The sequence below is a fragment of the Fringilla coelebs genome (assembly GCF_963513975.1).
Source record: "Fringilla coelebs genome assembly, chromosome: Z".
Classification (NCBI taxonomy): domain Eukaryota; kingdom Metazoa; phylum Chordata; class Aves; order Passeriformes; family Fringillidae; genus Fringilla; species Fringilla coelebs.
Window position 1 is genome coordinate 66,483,560 of NC_140031.1, and position 19,145 is coordinate 66,502,704.

The 19,145-nt window shown below is 40.3% G+C and overlaps 2 protein-coding genes across 3 annotated transcripts; both read left to right on the plus strand.

Moving 5' to 3' along the window:
- Nucleotides 1-569: 569 nt before the first annotated feature.
- LOC311165029 (uncharacterized protein) lies at nt 570-4,139 on the plus strand (the record flags this gene model as incomplete). The annotated part of the gene is given in 4 exon segments (XM_084224735.1): nt 570-603; nt 606-676; nt 888-1,088; nt 3,078-4,139. Coding segments are annotated over 4 exon segments (507 nt in total). The 3' UTR covers nt 3,279-4,139.
- A 5,908-nt stretch (nt 4,140-10,047) lies between these two features.
- On the plus strand, nt 10,048-18,641 carry FAM174A (family with sequence similarity 174 member A). 2 transcript variants are annotated; one of them, XR_014616906.1, is made up of 4 exons: nt 10,048-10,420; nt 15,114-15,248; nt 15,353-15,465; nt 18,168-18,641. XR_014616906.1 is itself a non-coding variant. In XM_084224943.1 (3 exons), exons 1-3 carry the CDS (start codon nt 10,107-10,109, stop codon nt 18,187-18,189), a joined length of 471 nt encoding a protein of 156 aa, XP_084081069.1. In that variant the 5' UTR covers nt 10,048-10,106; the 3' UTR covers nt 18,190-18,641. The 2 variants fall into 2 exon arrangements, 1 of the variants encoding a protein (XP_084081069.1); XM_084224943.1 differs by lacking the exon at nt 15,353-15,465.
- The last annotated feature ends 504 nt before the right edge of the window (nt 18,642-19,145 follow it).

Consider the following 19,145-nt stretch of genomic DNA (forward strand, 5'->3'; position numbering starts at 1 on the left):
GGCTGGCACTTCTGGTTTCACCCAAAAGAATGCCACAGAAGAGTGCCATGCGACTTCCTTACGGAGGAGTACTGCCGATGAAGGATTTGTATCTGCACAATTTTAAGTTTGATTCTGCAGAGGAGGATCAGTGTGATCAGTTTGAAGTTTGGTCCTGGCGTGTGGGTGATTTTACTGAGTGATGTGCCCCAGGGCAGCCTGTGAGGTACAGGTCTCCTCTAGCAGCTAGGATACTTTTTATTTCATTCAGGTGCATGGGCAGACGCACAGATACCACATTTCAGGCGCCCATGCCGGATAATTTAAACGAGCAATTCTCAGCTGTTGCCCCTAGTTACAGCTAAGGTAGAGTTAATTTTTTCTCAGTAGCTGTTACAGGGCTGTGTTTTGGATTTGGAATAAGAATGCTGTTGATAACACACCGATGGCTTGGTATTTTGCCAAGTCGTTCTTATCCTACGTCAAGGACCTTTTTCCCCCCCTTCTCTCATGCTCCGCCAAGGAGGCGGCACGCAAATCGAAGTGGGAGGGAGCATGGCCGGGACAGGTGACCCGAAGGGACCAAAGGGATGTGGCACACACAGAACGTCACGGCGGGCGTTCGAACGGGGGGAGTAACCTGGGAGGGCGGGTGATCGGCTTTCGGCGAGGGGCGGTCTGCCTGAGTCAGTGGGTGGTGAGCAACTGCACTGGTGCGCTTGGTGTTGCTTCAATTATGGAGCTCTTCTTATGTCAACACAACAAGTTTTAATTCGATTCTCCCCCGCATTCTACCGATGTGGGAAAGGGAGGGGCGGGGGGAAGCTGAGCGGCGACCTGCTTCATCTCCCGCTGAGCTTGAAACCACAACAGCCATGCCTTCCGCCTCCTGCTCCGCCCGCCCCCAGTCCGCCCACCGGCGCCTCGGTGCAGAGGCGGCGCCAGCGGCTCCACAGCCCCCGTGCCGCCCTCCGTGCTGCCCCCACGGCAGGCTTTATCTGTGTCCGTGTCCGTGTGGGTCCGTGTCCGTGTGGGTCCGTGGCCGTGCCCGCCATGCTGCCGCCGCCGCCGCCGCCGCCCGCCAGGCCCTGCCGCGCGCCGGCCCGCAGGTAGCGGCGGGGGGCGGGCGGGGCCGTTCCCTCCGCGCAGGGCCTGTCGCTGTCGCGACACCGTCTGCCACGAGCCTACGGGCGCGCCGGGCCCTGCCGGAGTCGTGTGGGGTCCTTTGGGATCCATCCCCGCGTCACGCGATCGGTTGGGTTGGAAAAGATTGCTGAGATCAGCGAGTCCGGCCCACGCTCGAGCACCACCGCCCTGTGAAGCAGACCGTGGCACCAAGTGTCGCGTCCAGCCTTTCATGAAGCACCTCGAGGGACGGCGACTCCACCACGTCCCTTCACAGCCCATTCCGATGTCCCATCACCCAGTCCGTAAAGAATTTCTTCCTGATGTCCAATCCGAACCTTTCTCGCTGTCGCTTGAGACTATGCCCTCTACCTTGTCACTGTCCTCGGCCTGCAAGAAGATGCCGACCCCCACCTGCTTATACCCTCTTCTCAGGCAGTTGTAGAGAGTGATAAGGTCACCCCTGAGCCTCTTTTTCACCAGGCTAAACACCCCCAGTTCCCTCAGCTCCTCCTCATAGGACTTGTGCTCCAGACCCTTTGCCAGCTCCATTGCCCCTTTCTGGAACAGAAGTGGTCCTGCAGTGTCCCAGTGTCTGTCTAAGCCAAAGAAACCTTCAGGGCCTCTCGTTTCCCCCAGAAATCCAGTGTGGAATGGGTCACTCCTGCAGGCTCGGTACTCAGTCAGGATCCTCCAAGGGTTTATGTTGGCCCCAAGGAGCTGTGACTCACGGAAGGCAGTAGTGGACGTGTCATGCCACAAAGGGCCATCGAGGAGCAAAGCCTTAGTTTTTCACCTTCTGTATTCAGCGACCTGGAAGTGCAGCCAGCTGGGAGTGGGGGGGGTTGTCAGGCTCTTCTCCCAGGTTACAAGTGACAGAATTAGAGGAAGCAGCCTCAAATTGCCTAAACCAGGAGAGGTTTAGATTGGATATCGGGAGAAATTTATTCACTGAAAGGGTTGTAAAGCACAGAAACAGGGGAGTGGTGGAGTCACCACCCCTGGAAGTGTTTGAAAACAGGTAGACTTGTCACTTAAGGATATGGTTTAGTGGTGGACATGGCACATCTGGATTCACAGTGGATAGGATGATCTTAAAATAATTTCTAAACATAAACAATTCTGTTGCTTGAGTTGCATGGTGCTCATGCCTGCAGATTCATGTGAAATAGGATATGTCCAAAATCCATCCTGTAGCTGCGTCTGTGCAAACATGGGCTAAGGCCAAAGCTGTGTTTTGGCCCTAATTTTTCGTTTTATTTGAGAGGTGAGTAGTATGTTCCAGGTTATTGAGGCAACTGCAATAGTACACTTAGTCTGTGACTCCCAAAGAGTTTTATGTAATATGAACAGAAAAACTGTTCTTGATCAGTCCTTGGGAAGCAGTCAGTAAAAGGCTAGGATGTGGACTTAAGCAAACTTATGTTGGAACAAATCACTCTTTCCTAAGTGTTGGTCTCTTTTTCTTTCATTTGCCAATAATATGTAATTTGCTAGTACTGGTATATGGTTGTCAGTGGAAAAACATGATGCAGTAGTGTGACTTGGTTGGGTAAGTGCAGCGCAGGCAGATGTTGGTGTTGATTCCTCTTTGGTGGCATCTCAGCAGCCTTGCTTTTGAATAACATCAAATACATCTTGCTGCTGACTTGCTGAGGAAGAGGTTGAGAAAAGAAGAATCCTGCTTTATTATGAGCTAATAATTAAACAGTTGAGTGCGTCAAAAAAAAGACACATTACATCTGTTGCGTTGCCAAAAGGAGTGGCAGCAAATAATGCACATTGGAACTACTTCCAAAGAGAAGTCTTGAAAGTTACTTCTTTTGTCGTGGACATCTTGAAGTAAGTACCCCTCTTCCAACCTGCAGTAACAGATTCTTCTGCAGTATTGCGCTAATTAAAAAAAAAAATTAGACAGAATACAACTTTCTGGAGAATTATTTTTACTATTTTTTCTTACTGTTTTCTTTCAGGTATGCCTTGCTACAGGGCCCAGACAGAATAATGGCATTTTCTACAAAATTCGCACATATGATATTAAGCCAGCGAAGATGAAGGAGTTTTTGGAAATGGCCAACAAGTGCTTTCACTTTCGCACTGCCCACTCAGAGCTGGTGGGATTCTGGTACTCGGAGCTGGGAGCGATGAACAGGGTGCTCCACAGTTGGAAGTAGGTACGGTCAGCATCCCTTCGCGCTGCTCTGCTCTCTCTGTGTCCCCCGTCTCCTCAGCAAGAAGGTGAGGGGAACACTTACCTGGCTTTTATTTGTTGCTCTCATTGAAAGGAGGTGCCCCCAAAACATTGCTCCTGCACTGACTAGTGACAAGAGCACGTCAGAGCTTGTCAGGACAACTTTGACGTGTTGGGATGAGAAAGTTACAGATGTTGTTGAATAGCAGTCTGTCCAGAACGGGTCTAAGAGGAACTGTGGCAGAGTGCTTCATTCATGGTAAATATTTTTAACTTAGGGTCAGTTCCACAAATGTCTCGAAACCTTCAAAGCTAATGGAAAAAAGGAAATATGCACACATATGCAGTCTGTGTGTGTTTATATGCATATATAAATGTTCTTGTATTTTAGCTCAGAGTACCATTCACTCCCATAAAAAAATGAGCATGCAGTTTGCATGCTTAAACTCCTTGTGCAGTGGGCCTGTACTGAGGTAGGAAGCCACTCCTCCATTTTATTTCTCAACAAAATGTTACCAATTAATTTTTTTTCTGTCTCTTGCATTTCTGTTGACACTGACACTTTGACAGGGGACAACTCCAAATATTTTAAAATAATTAGAAGTATTATCAGCAAACAAGCACTCTCCATATTTTCAACTATTATCCCTACATGGTCTGCTCTTAATTTCTCTTTTTCATTCAATGTGTCTTTGAAGACAAAGAGTAAGGTGTGATAAAGGTCCAACTGTAAACTGTGGTTCTTGACACCTTATTAATGAGTGTAAGCTGTGTTTGAAAAAATTCTCACTTTTGTATTGAAAACCAGTGAGGTGTTAAACCAATTAGTCTTTTAAGACCACTATCTGTTCTATGATTACAGAAAAATTTGATAATGGACTCTCTGCATCTTTGAAGTACAGTTGCATGTAATCTTGTGTGTTTTAATGTAAATTGTTTGTGTGCATAATACTAAGAATCTAAGTGTCTGAGATTTAATTAATTCTCTAGAAATAATCCAAAGAGTTCTAAGCAGAAATTTGTGGTACCATTCCACATTTTCATAGAGGAAATAAAATAGATGTCTGTAACCGATAGAACTGTTGTGGTTTTTTTGTTTTTTTGTTTTGTTTTTTTTTTTTTTTTTTTTTTGTTTTGTTTTTTTGTTCTTAAAACAAGCCCTTCTTTGACAAAACAAGAAAAATGTCAGAGACTATATTTTTAGTTTGCTTTTTGCTTTTCCCCTTATTTCACATCTCATGAAAATCATCTTTAGGGAGTGTATGAAAACCATGGATACTATACTTCACCACTGACACAACATATTGGATTCTTGATGCTTTTGCAAGAAAAAATACAAGCAAGCAAAATACCAAAGTTTCAGAAATAGGAAAACATATAACTTTAAATGGCAAGGAGTAATGCAAACCTAGAGAATACTTAAATGTGGCTATTAATCAGGAAATTTTTGGCATTTAATGAAAGTCATAAATGTAAATCTCTGAAATGGATACATTAGAGTTTTAAGAAGTAATCAAAGTGGGAAGAAGTGGTGTTTATTTTGAAGTCCCAACCTCCAACCCTTTTCAACAGCAGACATCATACATGCTTTCAGCATCAGCAAACAGCTGTAGGCCACTCATCCTTGAAGAGACTATTCAGGGCTTCCAGGAAGGGACAGGACTACCATGGGTGCATGAAGTATGTGTCCTATAAAAAGCAAAAAGCATTTACTAGGAGTAGCACATCTGTACAGGTGAGTCTCTGTGTAGACCAGAGCAGCAGGAAAAGAAATGAGCTATTTTCATTAAGAACCATCAATATATGGCACTCATGGTGCTCCCTCTACTGGAGCATTTTTGTCCTTTTGCTTGTTCAGGAAAGAGCTGTTACTTCTGCGGAAGAGAGCAGCCGATTTTCACAAAGCACTGCAGAAGATAGTGCTTGGTAGCAACATGATTTAACTTCAGCTGAGAGGCAGAGTGCATCTAGGAAGTTTACAGTGTCTCTGTGACAGAGGAAAAGGCTGCAATGGTCCACAGGATCAAAACACAAGGGTATTCAGTTAAGAAAAAATAAGCATGGGAACACGGAAGAAGGTCACCTATAACAATGCGTGATACAAGCTGGGACTCTTTCTTGCTTTCTCTATAGGTAGATAGTCTAGATTCTCTTGGAAGCTGCTAGACCTGAAGATAAATATGAAAATAATGTAAGAAAAATATGTTCATTGTAATGTCAAAAGATACCATTGTAGAGGAAAACTTACCAAAAAAGCATTATATCGGACCAGTAACAAGAAGTAATTTGAAAATCCTTAAGTAAGTTTATTGGTGCTATAAACCAATTTTTAAAAATATAGTTGTATATTGATAAGGGAAATCATGCACTGCCACATCCCATGATCTAATAAGTGACAGAACACTGGCAGAACAACCTTGGAGAAGTCCTGGGGATGTGGGCTGAGCTCTGGGAGCACAGGTACATAAAAGCAGCCTTGCAAATTGCTGGACACAAGCTGTGCTTGCTCAGAACCAGTGGTCAACCAGCAGACACCACAATTTGGTCATCAAACATCACCAGAGACCCTGAAAGAGACCCCTGAGGACCAAATAAGGACTTCTGATAGGGATGGAACTATGCAAGACAGGGCAATGAATATACATCTAGCAAGCAAGGATACCTGTGGTATTCACATTCTCAGAACAGAGAGAGACATAATTCTCTCTCCCAGGATTTTTCCTTGGGAAGGCAGCGAGAACCTCAGAGGAGAAAACAATTCTTACCTCTATTCATTGCTCCTATTATTTTGCACATGTGGAATGTGTTATGGAGATTGTTTACCGAAAGTGATTTGATTATTGGACACCGGTGAAGGTTGTTTTGATTCCTTGGCCAGTTGGGTCAAAGCTGTGTCATAGCTGTCTGCAGACAGTCACGGGTTTTTCTTTAGTATAGTATAGTATAGTATTCTTTAGTATCTTTTTAGTATAGTATCTCTTTAGTATGTAACTTAGTATAGTACTAGTGTAATATAGTATAGCTTAATAAAGCATTTGTTCAGCTTTTCTGAATCATTATTCCGTGGCTGGGGATTGCCTGTTTCTACAATAGATACCTGATAAATATGTAAACAATTCCTTGGCTGGGGATTGCCTGTTTCTACAATAGATACCTGATAAATATGTAAACAACATGTGTAGCAAAAAGCCTTACTTGCCTGTCTTTGATTACACAAGACTAGAAGAAAATGTTCCTTGTGTCCAGCAAGTTGTATTAAAGAATGCATGCTTTCTAATACTTAAAACTGTGTTAGAAAGTTTCTGTCCAGCTGAGTTCAGTACCAATATAAAATTATTTCTTCTTCAAAGCAAATTAAAGTAAATTATCTGTCTTCAGCAACTTGCCATTATAGTAATACCAGACTATCTGGCAGCTCAATTTTACAAAAGCACAATTGTTGGGAAGGATGAAAGTTTGACAAGAAAGTCTCAGATATGTATGCTTGGCAGAAAGATTTTTGAATGTAGAATCTGAAGAAGGAATAAAAATGAAAGCAAGTTTTGATATAGAAGAAAAGAATTGCTGAGCCAGTCTTAGTGGATAACCAAGGAAGCAAAGGGTATGATAGTTAGAAGGGGGTTTTTATGACTTAGAGCAAAGGATAAACCCACCCCAAACAAGAAGATGTTTTTACCAAGCAGAAAGATAGCACAGGCAAACAAGTCAGCAAATTTGCAAGTAGAAAAAAGGTCTCAGAATTTTCCACTTCCAGAAAACTGAATAAAAACTTCTAGCTTAAACTGTAATATACTAACTTTTAGTGATTGGAGAATAGAAACATGTATATGGTAATTATAGTAGTTATGATAACCTATAGATAAAAGTTAAGGGATAGATTGGTTCTTCTGTATTAAGATGCTCAGCAAAGTTTATAATGCATTGTGACCTAAACTGGGGGTCTCCAGGCCTGCCTGCAGCTGGAGCTGACAGCTGTAGGCACAGGCTCCGTCACTTAGGCCCCTGGACTGCTGTAACATCTTGGATGTAATAAACTGCATTTTGAAGAGCTGCCTGGAGTCCCACGTCTCTCATTCAGGCTCTTACATACAATGAAAAGAGAAACATTTATTGTTAATTCTTATTGTTCACCTGCTTAAAATAAGAAAGCAGAGAATGAAAAAAAAAAGCCATGATTTTACTAGCAAGTTTCATCCCAAAATTCTATTCCAAAAAGGATACAAATTTTTGTGATATATTCTTAAATATATGTGTATTATTTTAAATAAAAAGCATAAGGGTTGGGGTTTTTTTTCAGTAGGATTTTTTTGCCCTCTTAATTATTTCGTGTTCTTGGGCACAGGTAATTGATCCTAGCACTGTCAGAGCCCTTTGTTACCACAAGACCAAAAGGTAATAAACAAACATGAAAAAATGATGCTAAACATTATGAGATTTCTTAGTCCCTGCAAGACATTTTGAAAAAAACTTACACAGAAATACAATAAATTATTTTAATTATGATAAATTAATGTAGGAATACCATGACAAAGACAATGTAGAGTAGAATAGAATAGAATAGAATAGAATAGAATAGAATAGAATAGAATAGAATAGAATAGAATAGAATAGAATAGAATGGCAGATAATTCCTGGCTTTGTAACTGCACAGGTATAGGATGTTCCATTCCATATCTCTTCTGGGGCACATCTATGTACAGCATCAGAATTCCATTCAAAACCTGTTTTATTCAGCTTTTGAAGTATTCCTTACCTTCATATTTAGATACTGCTTTTATGTTCAAGAAATCATACTGTCTTTTTCAAAAAGTTTTCTTTAAATAAAATAGCTCAATTAATTTTGTCCAGAGCTAATGAAGGCATTTCAAATAACAATTATGTAGACCTAAATAGCTTATGTTATTTTTTTAAGCCATCTATCTAAAAAGGCACTCAGCTGCATTCAAAAAGCAGTCAAGTACCAATCGTACATAAATATAAAAAGAATAACTTTTTCTTAGAAAAGTTTACAAAGTATAGTTGTAAATTCTTTGCAGAGCATATTGTGCAAAGTTTTGCAACAGTCTATAGCTAGTTAGTATATCGTCAGGGGAAGAGTAATTTAAAAGAAAGAGATTTAACTGAGGTTTTTTTAATTGATTGCTCAAAGAGATTTCTGATCTATGTAAAGATAAGTATAGATATGTGAAAAATCCATATCATATGATTGGGTCCTTGCAAATATTAAATGGGATACTATATGTGTTACATTGTAATTATTTGTAGTACTGTATTAATCCTTTTTAAGTAGTGTGGTAAATATAGTTTTAGGCTATAACCTAATATTAAAATAGAAACTACACGATGTAAGATACTTTTTGTAATTAGCTCAAGGACTGGATAAGATAACCAAGAAATTCTTCACGCAGAGATAACAGCAACAAGACCTAAAATCCCAAAGAGAAGAATTATTACCTCCTTATCAGGAAGAACCAGACTCCTTCCACCTCCTTTCAGACTCTGAGGAGCCAAACAATGATTTACAAGAGGAAGGGGAGGAAGTTGAAAATCAACTCAAAAATCCCTAGTTTGAAAGGAATGTTTGCATTATGTATGAGATATATGAATATGCAACACACTATTGCTTTTTAATGCTTTGTTAGCAGGTATACTTTTTGGGGGCTTAATGCCTAGGAAGCATCTGGACATCCGTAATTCTTTGCTTTTTTACTGTCCTAACTCTGAGTTTGCTCTTATGCCTGTAATTGTTATTACTATTTTTATAACACTTCTATTACTATTAAATTTTTAAATTTTTAAAACAAATGATTTGTGTTTTTCACAAGATACATTTGGACAAAGATATCCTCAGATAGCATAAATAATAGAGATTAGAACATGATTTAGAGACCTAAAGAACTGGATAGTTTCAGGGTTTAAGGGCTAATATGGCTTACAGGGGCAGCAGCCATCCATGTAAAAGGAACATCCAGGAAGGACCTAGATGGTTGTGGAGGGACTGACTTTTGCATCCCTATGTTCTAACTCTACATATGAAGAAACACAAGGGACATCCTGTGTTATTCAGGCCTCGGGGAGAATATAGGGTATATAAGTGGACTGTGCAAGACAGTCGGGGTGAACCTCCGGGGAGACGCTGGCACTCTGTCAGTCGGATCCAGGTTCACCCAGCGCCAAATTCCGGAGTTGACGCTGTCTTGGCTGTGGCGGATTTTTGCTAATTTGTAATTAATATAATAAATCTTTGTCAATTTTTTTAATTTGGCTGCGGATTCAATCATTTATAACAGTAGCATCGGAGGACCAGGTCCTGCACCGTCAACAAACAAGACATCTGAGACTGCTGTGGGAAATCGGTCTGATTGCGTGAGTGGGGTCTGGGGGGCGATTAGCGAGGACACATCGGGTCTCTGGAGCCGCCGCTGCGAAGGCGGCTTCGGTGTCAGCAGTGGCAGCTCTGGCAATGGGAAGTGGCTGCCAGGGAGTCTCATAAATGGTCACACAGGGAAGTTTCCTTAACATTTCTGCTTTCGCTAAAGTCAGCTATAAAATTTCTGTTCTTTTGTACATAGAATCAGGCTAAAACAGAGGACTGGTTAATAAAAAACTACCCCGCCTTAAATTTGTTACATTTGAAGTAGCCCTCACTCGCGCCCCAGCGCTACCGACCACCCAGGGAAAAAGGGTGGTGCCCACGAAAGAGATGCGGCGACCGAGAGGGAGCAGAGGGGCTTCCGCTTCCGGCGGCCGCGCTGACGGCGGCGGCGGCCGGCCGCGCTCTGCGGCCGTACTGGGCGGGAGGCAGAGGGAGATGCGGTCGCCGGCGCTGCCGCGACTCCTGGTGGGGCCGCTGCTGGTGATGCTGGTGCTGCTGGAGGCCGCCCGCTGCGCGGAGGCTGCGGCCCCACGCTCCGGGGACGCCGCCACCGCTTCCCCACGCCCAACGGAGGCGGCTGGCGGGGCCTCCACGCGGAGCAGCAGCAACAGCAGCAGCAGCAGCGGCAGCCGCCTGGCCGAGGTGTCGGCGCCGCCCGAGCAGGGCCAGCCCATGACCCAGCGCGCCCTGTCCGTGCTGGTGCTGGCCAGCGCCGCCCTCATCGTCTACTTCGTGATCCGGACCGTGCGGTGAGGGCGGGGAGAGGGTGTGTGGGCGCGGGGGGCGCAGCTACGCGGCCAGGGCTGCGGAGCGTGTCGGCCCCGCGCCTCCTCAGGGGCCGGCGAGTAGCGCCCGACTGCTCTGGGAAGCCGCCGGTGTGGGCGGGGAGCAGCTCGGTCTGCTCCGCTCGCGTCACCGAGAGTCGCGCATCAGTGTTGGGCCTTTCCCGACTCCATCCTCTGCCCTCCGGGTGGATCTGTCACTGCTGGCATCCGTCAGCCCACCGAAATTTGTTTTGCATGTTCTTAGAGTGATTTTTGACCAGTTTGCAAACTTCTGTACCGCTAAACTACCAAAGATGTCCTCCCTTACTTTGTCCGTAAACATTTTTCTTCTATGCTTTCTTTCGCAGTTAAATTCACCTATTTTGTGTCTTTTAAAGAAAAGGGCCCTTATGAAGCTTGCTACCGCTTAGTTGCCTTTCTGTTTCTCATGGAAACTATTCTCCACATAGCTCAGTATGGTTTTGCCGTTAAGTACAATGTTTGTCCCTGTATTGTTTTTGTCCTGGTAGTTTTACTTCTGTCTCTCATGCTTTAATAATTTAAATTCTTCAGAGCAATGCCCAAATGTATGATTATGCATAAAGCACCTCAGTTATGGAGCAAGTTCTCCACATACTTTTCATCACATTTAGATATACCCATTGTGTCTAATATCTGCATCATTTAGTTTAGAAAGGCAGTTGAAGGACTGTTCTGTGTGTCATGTACTAAGATACGCAGTCCAAGTAAACTAGGATATTTTGATTGTTCCATACATCTTGCAAATCACTCTTGAGAAGCTTTGAGGGCAATTCTCAGTGTTAGTGTGTCTTGTAACACTAGCCTGTTGGATTTGGAGATGTGAGTAGCATACTGTGGAAAGGCCAAATAAATAAATAAATACATAAAAGTCTGTCATTGCAGGAGCTGGAGAGGAAAATTATCATCTATTGCTATTATTTTCTGGATGAGTGGTAATTACTTAATATTCTGGTTTTGGCAGTAGGATGCTGGTCTGCATTTGCAACTGGAGTGCTGTCTTCTATGTGCCACTGTAAACTGGAAGCTTTACACCTCACATTATTCTGTAATTCCGTGGCATCTTGCTTCTGAATTTTGGAATAGGTAAAGTGTATGTTTTTGAATTCAAACTTGTAGCTGAAATGTTCTTGCAGTGGTTATATAAGAAATATAAGGATTAAGTGCAAATGACCCATTTTATTGGGGGTTGGTTTCCTTGGCATGAAGACATATCTTGTCGTAAGACATAAAAACTTTTTGCAAACTTTCTACCAAGTTGCCTGCCCAGTGGATGAAGGGAAGAAAGTGAGTGTAGTTTTCTGGATTTTAGTAAGGCTTTCGATGCTGTTCTTCACAGTATCCTTCTGGACAGCTCTGCAGCTGTGGGGTGAGCAAATTGGTGGTGCATTGGTAGGAGACAGCTAAATGACAGGGCTTATAGGGTTGTAGTGAGGAGGGATGCATCAGGCTGGTGCCCAGTCACCAGTATTGCTCCTCAGGGCTCAGTTCTAGGGTCAGCTTTGCTTAATACTCGTATCGGGAGACAGGAGTTGAATTGGCCATTAGCAACTTTGCCGATGACACCAAATGGGAGGTGCAGTTGGCTCTCAAGGTGCAAGAGACCTTGCATAGGGATCTAGATAGATTGGCACATTGGGCAATCAGCTGTGGCAGGACATATAACAAGAACAAATGCTGGGCTCTGCAGCTGAAACAGGACACTAGTTTTACCTGGGGAGAAAAGCAACTGCAGAGCAGCCATGCAGAGAGAGATCTCAGGGTGCTGGTTGACAAGCTCAGTATGAGCCAACATGTGCCCTGGCAGCCAAGAGGGCAACTTCACCTTTGGGTGCTTCTCGCAAAGCACAGCCAAACAGTCAAGAGAGGAGATTGCCCAACTTTGTTCAGCATTGTCATGGCCTTCTTGTGAGTGACTGTACAGTAAGAAGCATACTAAGGCACATGTATAAAACCAGACTGGGGAACCAAGCTGATTAAAGAGTTGGAAGGCCTGTCCTCTGAGGAGTGGCTGAGGACTGAGTTGGTCTGCTTTGGAGAAGATGAGGCCTGAGGGGTGACCTCAATGCTCCCTGAGCTCCCATTGGTCCCTGAGGAAGGAGATGCTTATCCGTTCTTGCTGAGATCCAGCTATAGGATGCATGGGAATGATCCATAGTTGCACCAAGAGAGGTATAAATTGGACATTAGGATGCATTTTTTTACTGGTAGGGTGGTCAGTGACTGGAACAGGCTTCTTAGAAAGGGGATCAGTGTTTAAGATGCATTTGGACAATACCCATGGTACCATGCTTTAAATTTTGGGTTGATCAGGCAATTGACTTGATAGTAGTTGTAGGTCCCTTCCAACTGAGCAGTTGACAGTCATAGAGTAAAAGATCTTAAGTTATTTTTGTTAACACTCAGGACACTGCTTTAGAGTCATGGCTATGATCATAAATTCATGTTGCATAAGCATCTTCAGTATTCCTGAAGCTGTAGTTTTTAAACTACTTCTTAGATAGAGAAGAGTTTGAGTCTCAAGTAATTAGTGTATGTTTTTTCAACAGGATTTGTTGAATCTAAAATCTGTGCCAGCTTTGTGATAAGTTTTATTTGCTTTTTATACAATCTAGACATTTGCTATGATTCTCTTAGGTCACTCTCAAATCACAGTAGCTACTCACTTTCCATTTTAACCCATTAAGGGAAAAAGGTAGAATGTAAAGTAAGATTGACAGAAATACTGACTGTATGAGTAGCATGTACTACCTCTTCTCAGTTTCTTTTTTTTTTTGTGTGTGTGTGTTTAAAATAGCTTCTTTCTTCCTAGTCCCAGTTGCTTAACTTCTACTTTAGTGAAAACCAAGAGGCACAATATGTAAGAAACAACCCTGTTTTTCATCATATTGTCATCATAAAAGTTTTCAAATTTTATGCTACTTGGTGCTTTGAAGTGTACAACTTCTTTCTATGTTGAGGAATAAAGAACAGATGAAATAAATGAAGAACATGGAAGGGACTTTGTCTTGAGCTGAAAGGTGTAATTTTTGATTTTGGTAGTAGTCTTAGCTTTAAATGAAAAAGCTGGGTATTTTGTTCTGGTCTAAAGCACTTAAATGCCTGGGATGACAGTTGCTGCATTTTCACATCATAATTGAGAGTGGAGGAAATGGCTGTGTTGATTATTTCTTATAACATTAGAAATTTGAGGACTTTGAAGAATGTTATGTACTTTATCTCTTTCCCATTCTTACAAGGTTACATTTACTTCTCAGTTCCAAAAGAAGTTATATTTTATACTTTGGAGTATAATAAAAAGGTAAACCAAGATTGAATGCTGTTGTGTGTTCTTTCAGAAGAAGGGTGTTTAACCAAGTTATGTAAGTACACTGGAGTTTCAGGACAGGCTTTGAAGCTGAGAATCTCAGTATTGTTTTTGATATCTCTTACAAGGTAGTTAAAATGCCTAAATGTGGCACAGAGAAGTCACTGCACAGTATACAATAATATAATGTATTATACGTAATATGATAGCAATACTATAATATTGTAATATGTTAGTAATTTTTTTTCAATATTAGTTCAGATATACTATGTGTTGAAGTTCCTGAATGTTGTAAACATGTTTTGTAGGCTTGGGGTTGTAAAACCTAGCTTGGGGTTGTAAATTCTGGATTTTCTAAATGAAAGACCTGTTGCCACCTTTGCGTTTAACACTAAGTACCTAGACATAAATTATTTCTTTTTTTAAAAATCCTATAGCTTTCATGTAGTTGTTAGCCAGTTACTGAAAATGACTCTGCCAGCATTCTATAAATAGATGCCTTTGCACAGTGTTTGGTGAGTGGCTATTGGTCTGCGTTCTGGAACTTGAGCAAGGCTTGTTCCATGAGTTAAAAAGTAGCTCTGGAAAGTCCAGCGGAATGGTTCATTGTGTGGCTGATGCACATGGAACCCAGCCCCATGCAGCAAAGCTGTGGAGAATGAGAAAAGCAGATGCAGACAGTCTGCTTGTCTGTGATAAATACTGCGCTTTAATCCTGAAACATGAATTACTGCCTCTTCCTTCCATGCTTTGTGAAGCAGACAAGACATTAACTCTACAAGATCTTATTATAAAGTGTAATTATAGACAATTTTTAAAACTTGATATCTATAAAAGACTTCACAATTTATAATCAAAATTTCTAATGTCAGACATTACTTTAACATAAGTTAAAGTAATACAAAGTTATAGCTTTCCTATATAGCTGTGTTTGGTTTCTACCTGATTTGATCTGCTGTTATTTACAGATGTGTAAGACACATAGAGAATATGTAGCAAGGCAACTTTTTTCTCAGTAGAGGTATGTTTGAAGTATGCTTTTGCATATATTTTTAATGTGGCTCTTACATTTAGATGCTAAGTGCCATTTTTTATTCACTACATTAATCCTGTACAAAACTACAGATGACACTCTTAGCGGCCTTAATAATTTCATGTAAACTGTTGACACTTAGAATTGTCTGACCTCTGAATTTCCTAGAGCTAAGTATGTATGCTTATCATAGATTTTAGAAAACTTACACTAAGTATCAATATAGCAGTATTTTACATTATTGGATCAGAAAGTAGCAAAAGATTTACATTACTTGAATGTTTTAAAATACTTTTCAGGCTCAGAAGGCAAAATAGAAAAACCAGAAGATATGGAGTTTTGGATACGAACATAGAAAACATGGAGCTGACCCCATTAGAACAAGATGATGATGATGATGATACAACACTATTCGATGCCAGCCATCCTCGAAGGTTTGTATTTAGAACCTGAATGTACTTCTAGCCATAAAAGTGAAGGAGTGTGGGTGATAAGCAGTTTCTCTGAGAAAGCTTACTACTGTGTTTCATATGCATAGTTGGAGAAGGGATGTCAAGATCACTTGAATTTTAAATGGGCAAGAATTTAGTGGGCAAGAAGATAAACACCATTTGTCTTCAACATGTGAGTTCCAGAGAAATGAAGAGGAAGGTAGGATATTTTTGTTACAAATACAGTGTCATTGAAGCTAATGTTAAGTCAACAACTAGCTTTTACCTTTCTCTTTTCCTTTTTTTTCTGAATTTGGAGTCTTCTCAGTTTTTCCTGTGTATTCTCACCTGTGAGTTCTGCTTCAAGCAGCTTTGTTTCATTCTGCTTTCTTATGGCTAAAGTAGTCAGCAGTTAGTTGATGATGATCCTACACCAGGTTTTACATTTGGTACTGCTGCACCAGAAGATTCATATTCTTAAGCTATTCTCAGAAACTTTTTAGATACAGGAAAATTTTGTTGTATTTTGTTTGAACTTCCAAAACTAAATTTTGTTTGAACTATTCTGTTTCCTTAGTGTCCTTAAACATGATAAATTAAAATTTAAATTTATGTAATTCACACCTAAATTTTTTCCTTATTGAGTAATGCCATCACATTGCATGTGTGAAGATACAGTAAAAATAATTGATGGGATTGTCATAGTCATAGTTCATAGTATGGGCTACTTGATTACTATCAAGTATCAGCAGAGATCAGATCTCTGCTGTTCTTCCAGACACAGCAAGTCATTGATTCACATTGATTAATGTCAAATCAGATTCAAATCTCAGGCAAAACAGTTTGATAAATGCAGTACATGATGTCTCGAATTAAAAGTATTGGAGTAGTAAATCAGGTGTTCTACAGTTTATCAGGAGGAACTTTGGATGCAGTTCTGGCACTTGAACAAAAATGTTCAGTCTGCTTTAACTTAGTCTCCTTAAAAGGAATCTTTCTGGTTTAATTTTTTTCATAAGTCAAAGACTCTCTTGATTTTTTTCTCCCCCCATAATAGATTAAAATAGCTAGAGTATCTTGACTTAGCATTCCTCTGCATTTTAGAATTATGTGACATTTACTAGTACCCTATATTACTAGTCTTGTTCCAATACACAAACACACAGACACACATATACATATGCATATACATATGCATATGCATATACATATGCATATACATATACATATACATATACATATACATATACATATACATATACGTAAAATATAATAGGTAATTGTCACATTATATCCAGGAGTTCCCTCAATGTCTTCCTTAAAGCTTTTAGCTTCTGTTGTAATTCAGCATACTTGTTGACGTTAAGGTATCTTGATTGGGAATGTACTTTTTAAACTTAACTTATTACTCCTTGTTTCAACTTGTTTGCATCTGCACTGAAGCTTAGTAATCAGTCTTCACATTACTGCTTAAGCACAATGATCAAAGGGAACACAAAATGCCTACGTAAGCAAAGACAACTTGATGCTGACGACAACATCGTGAAAATGATACTCACATATTCTTGGGAGGTGTCATTACATTTTGTTTTTACATTTATAGTAATTCAGAGGTATGGTTGATTGGGTTTTTTTAAGGTAGCTTAAATATAAAGTCAGGCCTGGAACCTGAGAACAAGGAAGAGAGGCTTTTAGTGAACAAAACTTTTTTGAGTTTAGGCTTTGTTAAGTAAAGAACAGTTGCAGTTTTACCTAACATAGACTCAACAGTTGAGCTTATTTAGTGCTTAAGTTTTTTTCCCTTGCAACTTATAACAGAAGGCACTAAAAAACAATGCAGTTACTGGAAATTCTTATCTCCATGTTCATTTCCATTTGTTATTGACATCAAAGTAGTCAAGTTTTGGTATATATAAAAATATATCTTTTTTTCTAATTTCTTTGTGACCTGTTAAAAGACTGTATTTGCACCCAATCTGCTTTCATTTTTCTTGCTTGAAAATATTAAGGGTTTTTTCAGGTAATACTCTAGAAAATAGTATGCCTATATTAGAAATCCCTGTAAGCTTATTTTGGGTTAGCTGTCAACTGTATTAGACCCTTTGCAGGACTAGGAAGGGAAACTAGCTTCTCTTGTAAAAGCCACCATGGTAGTGTTAGTATACTGGTGTCCAGATACACTACTGCTTTCAAGGGTTGCCGTTTTCTTTCAGAGATGTATGAATAAAGGTCCCCAGTGCCCTTAGCTGTAACACAGACACAATTTAAGTATACTCCCTCTGTCATCATCATCATCCATGTTACCAGTCTCTGTGCTGCTGCTGTTTGGGACAGTTTACCAAAACAGTCGGTTTTAGCAATTTTGCTCAATAGCTTACTACTAAATGCCCAAGTGTGAAATTCTAGCCTTTGGTCTCTTGAATACAACCTTACATATGTGCTAACTGAGGAGCAGTATACTATTATCACATCTTTGTTTTTAAAAATTATATCACTACTACTAGTTTACAATCCTCATTGAATGACTTCACACAGAAACTACTTGCTCAGTGCTGCAAGGCACGAGGAGAGGAATTTACTCAATTTTTTTATAGTATTCCAAAACTGGAATGCTACCAAGACTTGCCAGAGTTTCAGTAGGAATTCAGGACCCTTGAAGGTTCAAAAATATATTCATCATGGTAAATCCCTTTTTATTTTTGCAATTGAGTTTTCTCTCTATTTGGAAAGGTTAAATTAATGCAGGTTTATGGTACTTTGCTTCACAGTACTATGGTAACTATGAGTTTTTCCAGTCAAATTTAATAATAAAATGTCATGTCTCTCTGGGTTCTTTCATAATATGTTATCTTTAAAAATGTAGGCTAAATTCACCTTGAAACAGGGCATTTCAGATTAATGCATCTGTTTCTTCTATTGTAGAGAAGTACGTGCCTTTCAATGAAAGAACTTAATCTTAGAACCAGAGAAGGAGACTGCTTCATGGGAGAAATAAGAGCAAGAGGGTATGCAAGTGGGGGGGAACTAATTTAATTTGTGTATTTTATGGCATCCTTAATATCTTGCAATAAGTAATGTATCAATTTGTTGTATCTTTTTGTATATAGAGATTCTCAATGTATAGCCTATAGGAAGAGAGTACTAACTGTGCTAAGATAGAAACCTATCTGAAATGGAGATTACTTGTAAAACAGGCTATTTTTTGCTTGTTAAAAGTCTTGTATGCCATTAAGTGTGGTATACACTTTTTTTCTACAGTAACCTGGAATGTTAATTTTTTCTTCTGATATTAAATTGTAAGTAAATAAAGCCACTGTGGACTTCTCAGAATTGTTAGAAGATGATTTTAATTGAGGAGATGATTTATTGTTTACCAATAAAAAGCCAAACCATTGCCTTCTGTGTTGAGAAATTAAACTACTGAATTAACATGTTTTGTTCATGTAAACTTCAGTGAAAAAATAAAATGTGTTTACAGTGCTCCTAGCATGTAGTGTGATACTCCAACACTAAACATTTTAAGGATACTTGGGATATTAATATAATTATGTAAAACATGGTATTGCAACATCTTCTTGCTGTTGAGACTCCTGATTGCTACTGTTGAGTTAATTTTTTGTGAGATCATAAGTCAAAGACTCTCTTGATTTTTTTCTCCCCCCATAATAGATTAGATTTCAACTTGTGTGAACAGATGTGCAAGACTTCAGGGTCTTGCTGCGTGATGTCAGTATTCAGACCTGTAGTGAAACAGAGATAAGCCTTTGGGAAAACTAAATATTCTGTAACTCTAAAATTAAATACTGACATCAGAAGCAGGTGTTACTGAAATGTGTAGTAGTACTTTCATGAATGTAGTTGGCATAGAGCGGTTATGTTTAGTTTTTGGCTAGTGCCATA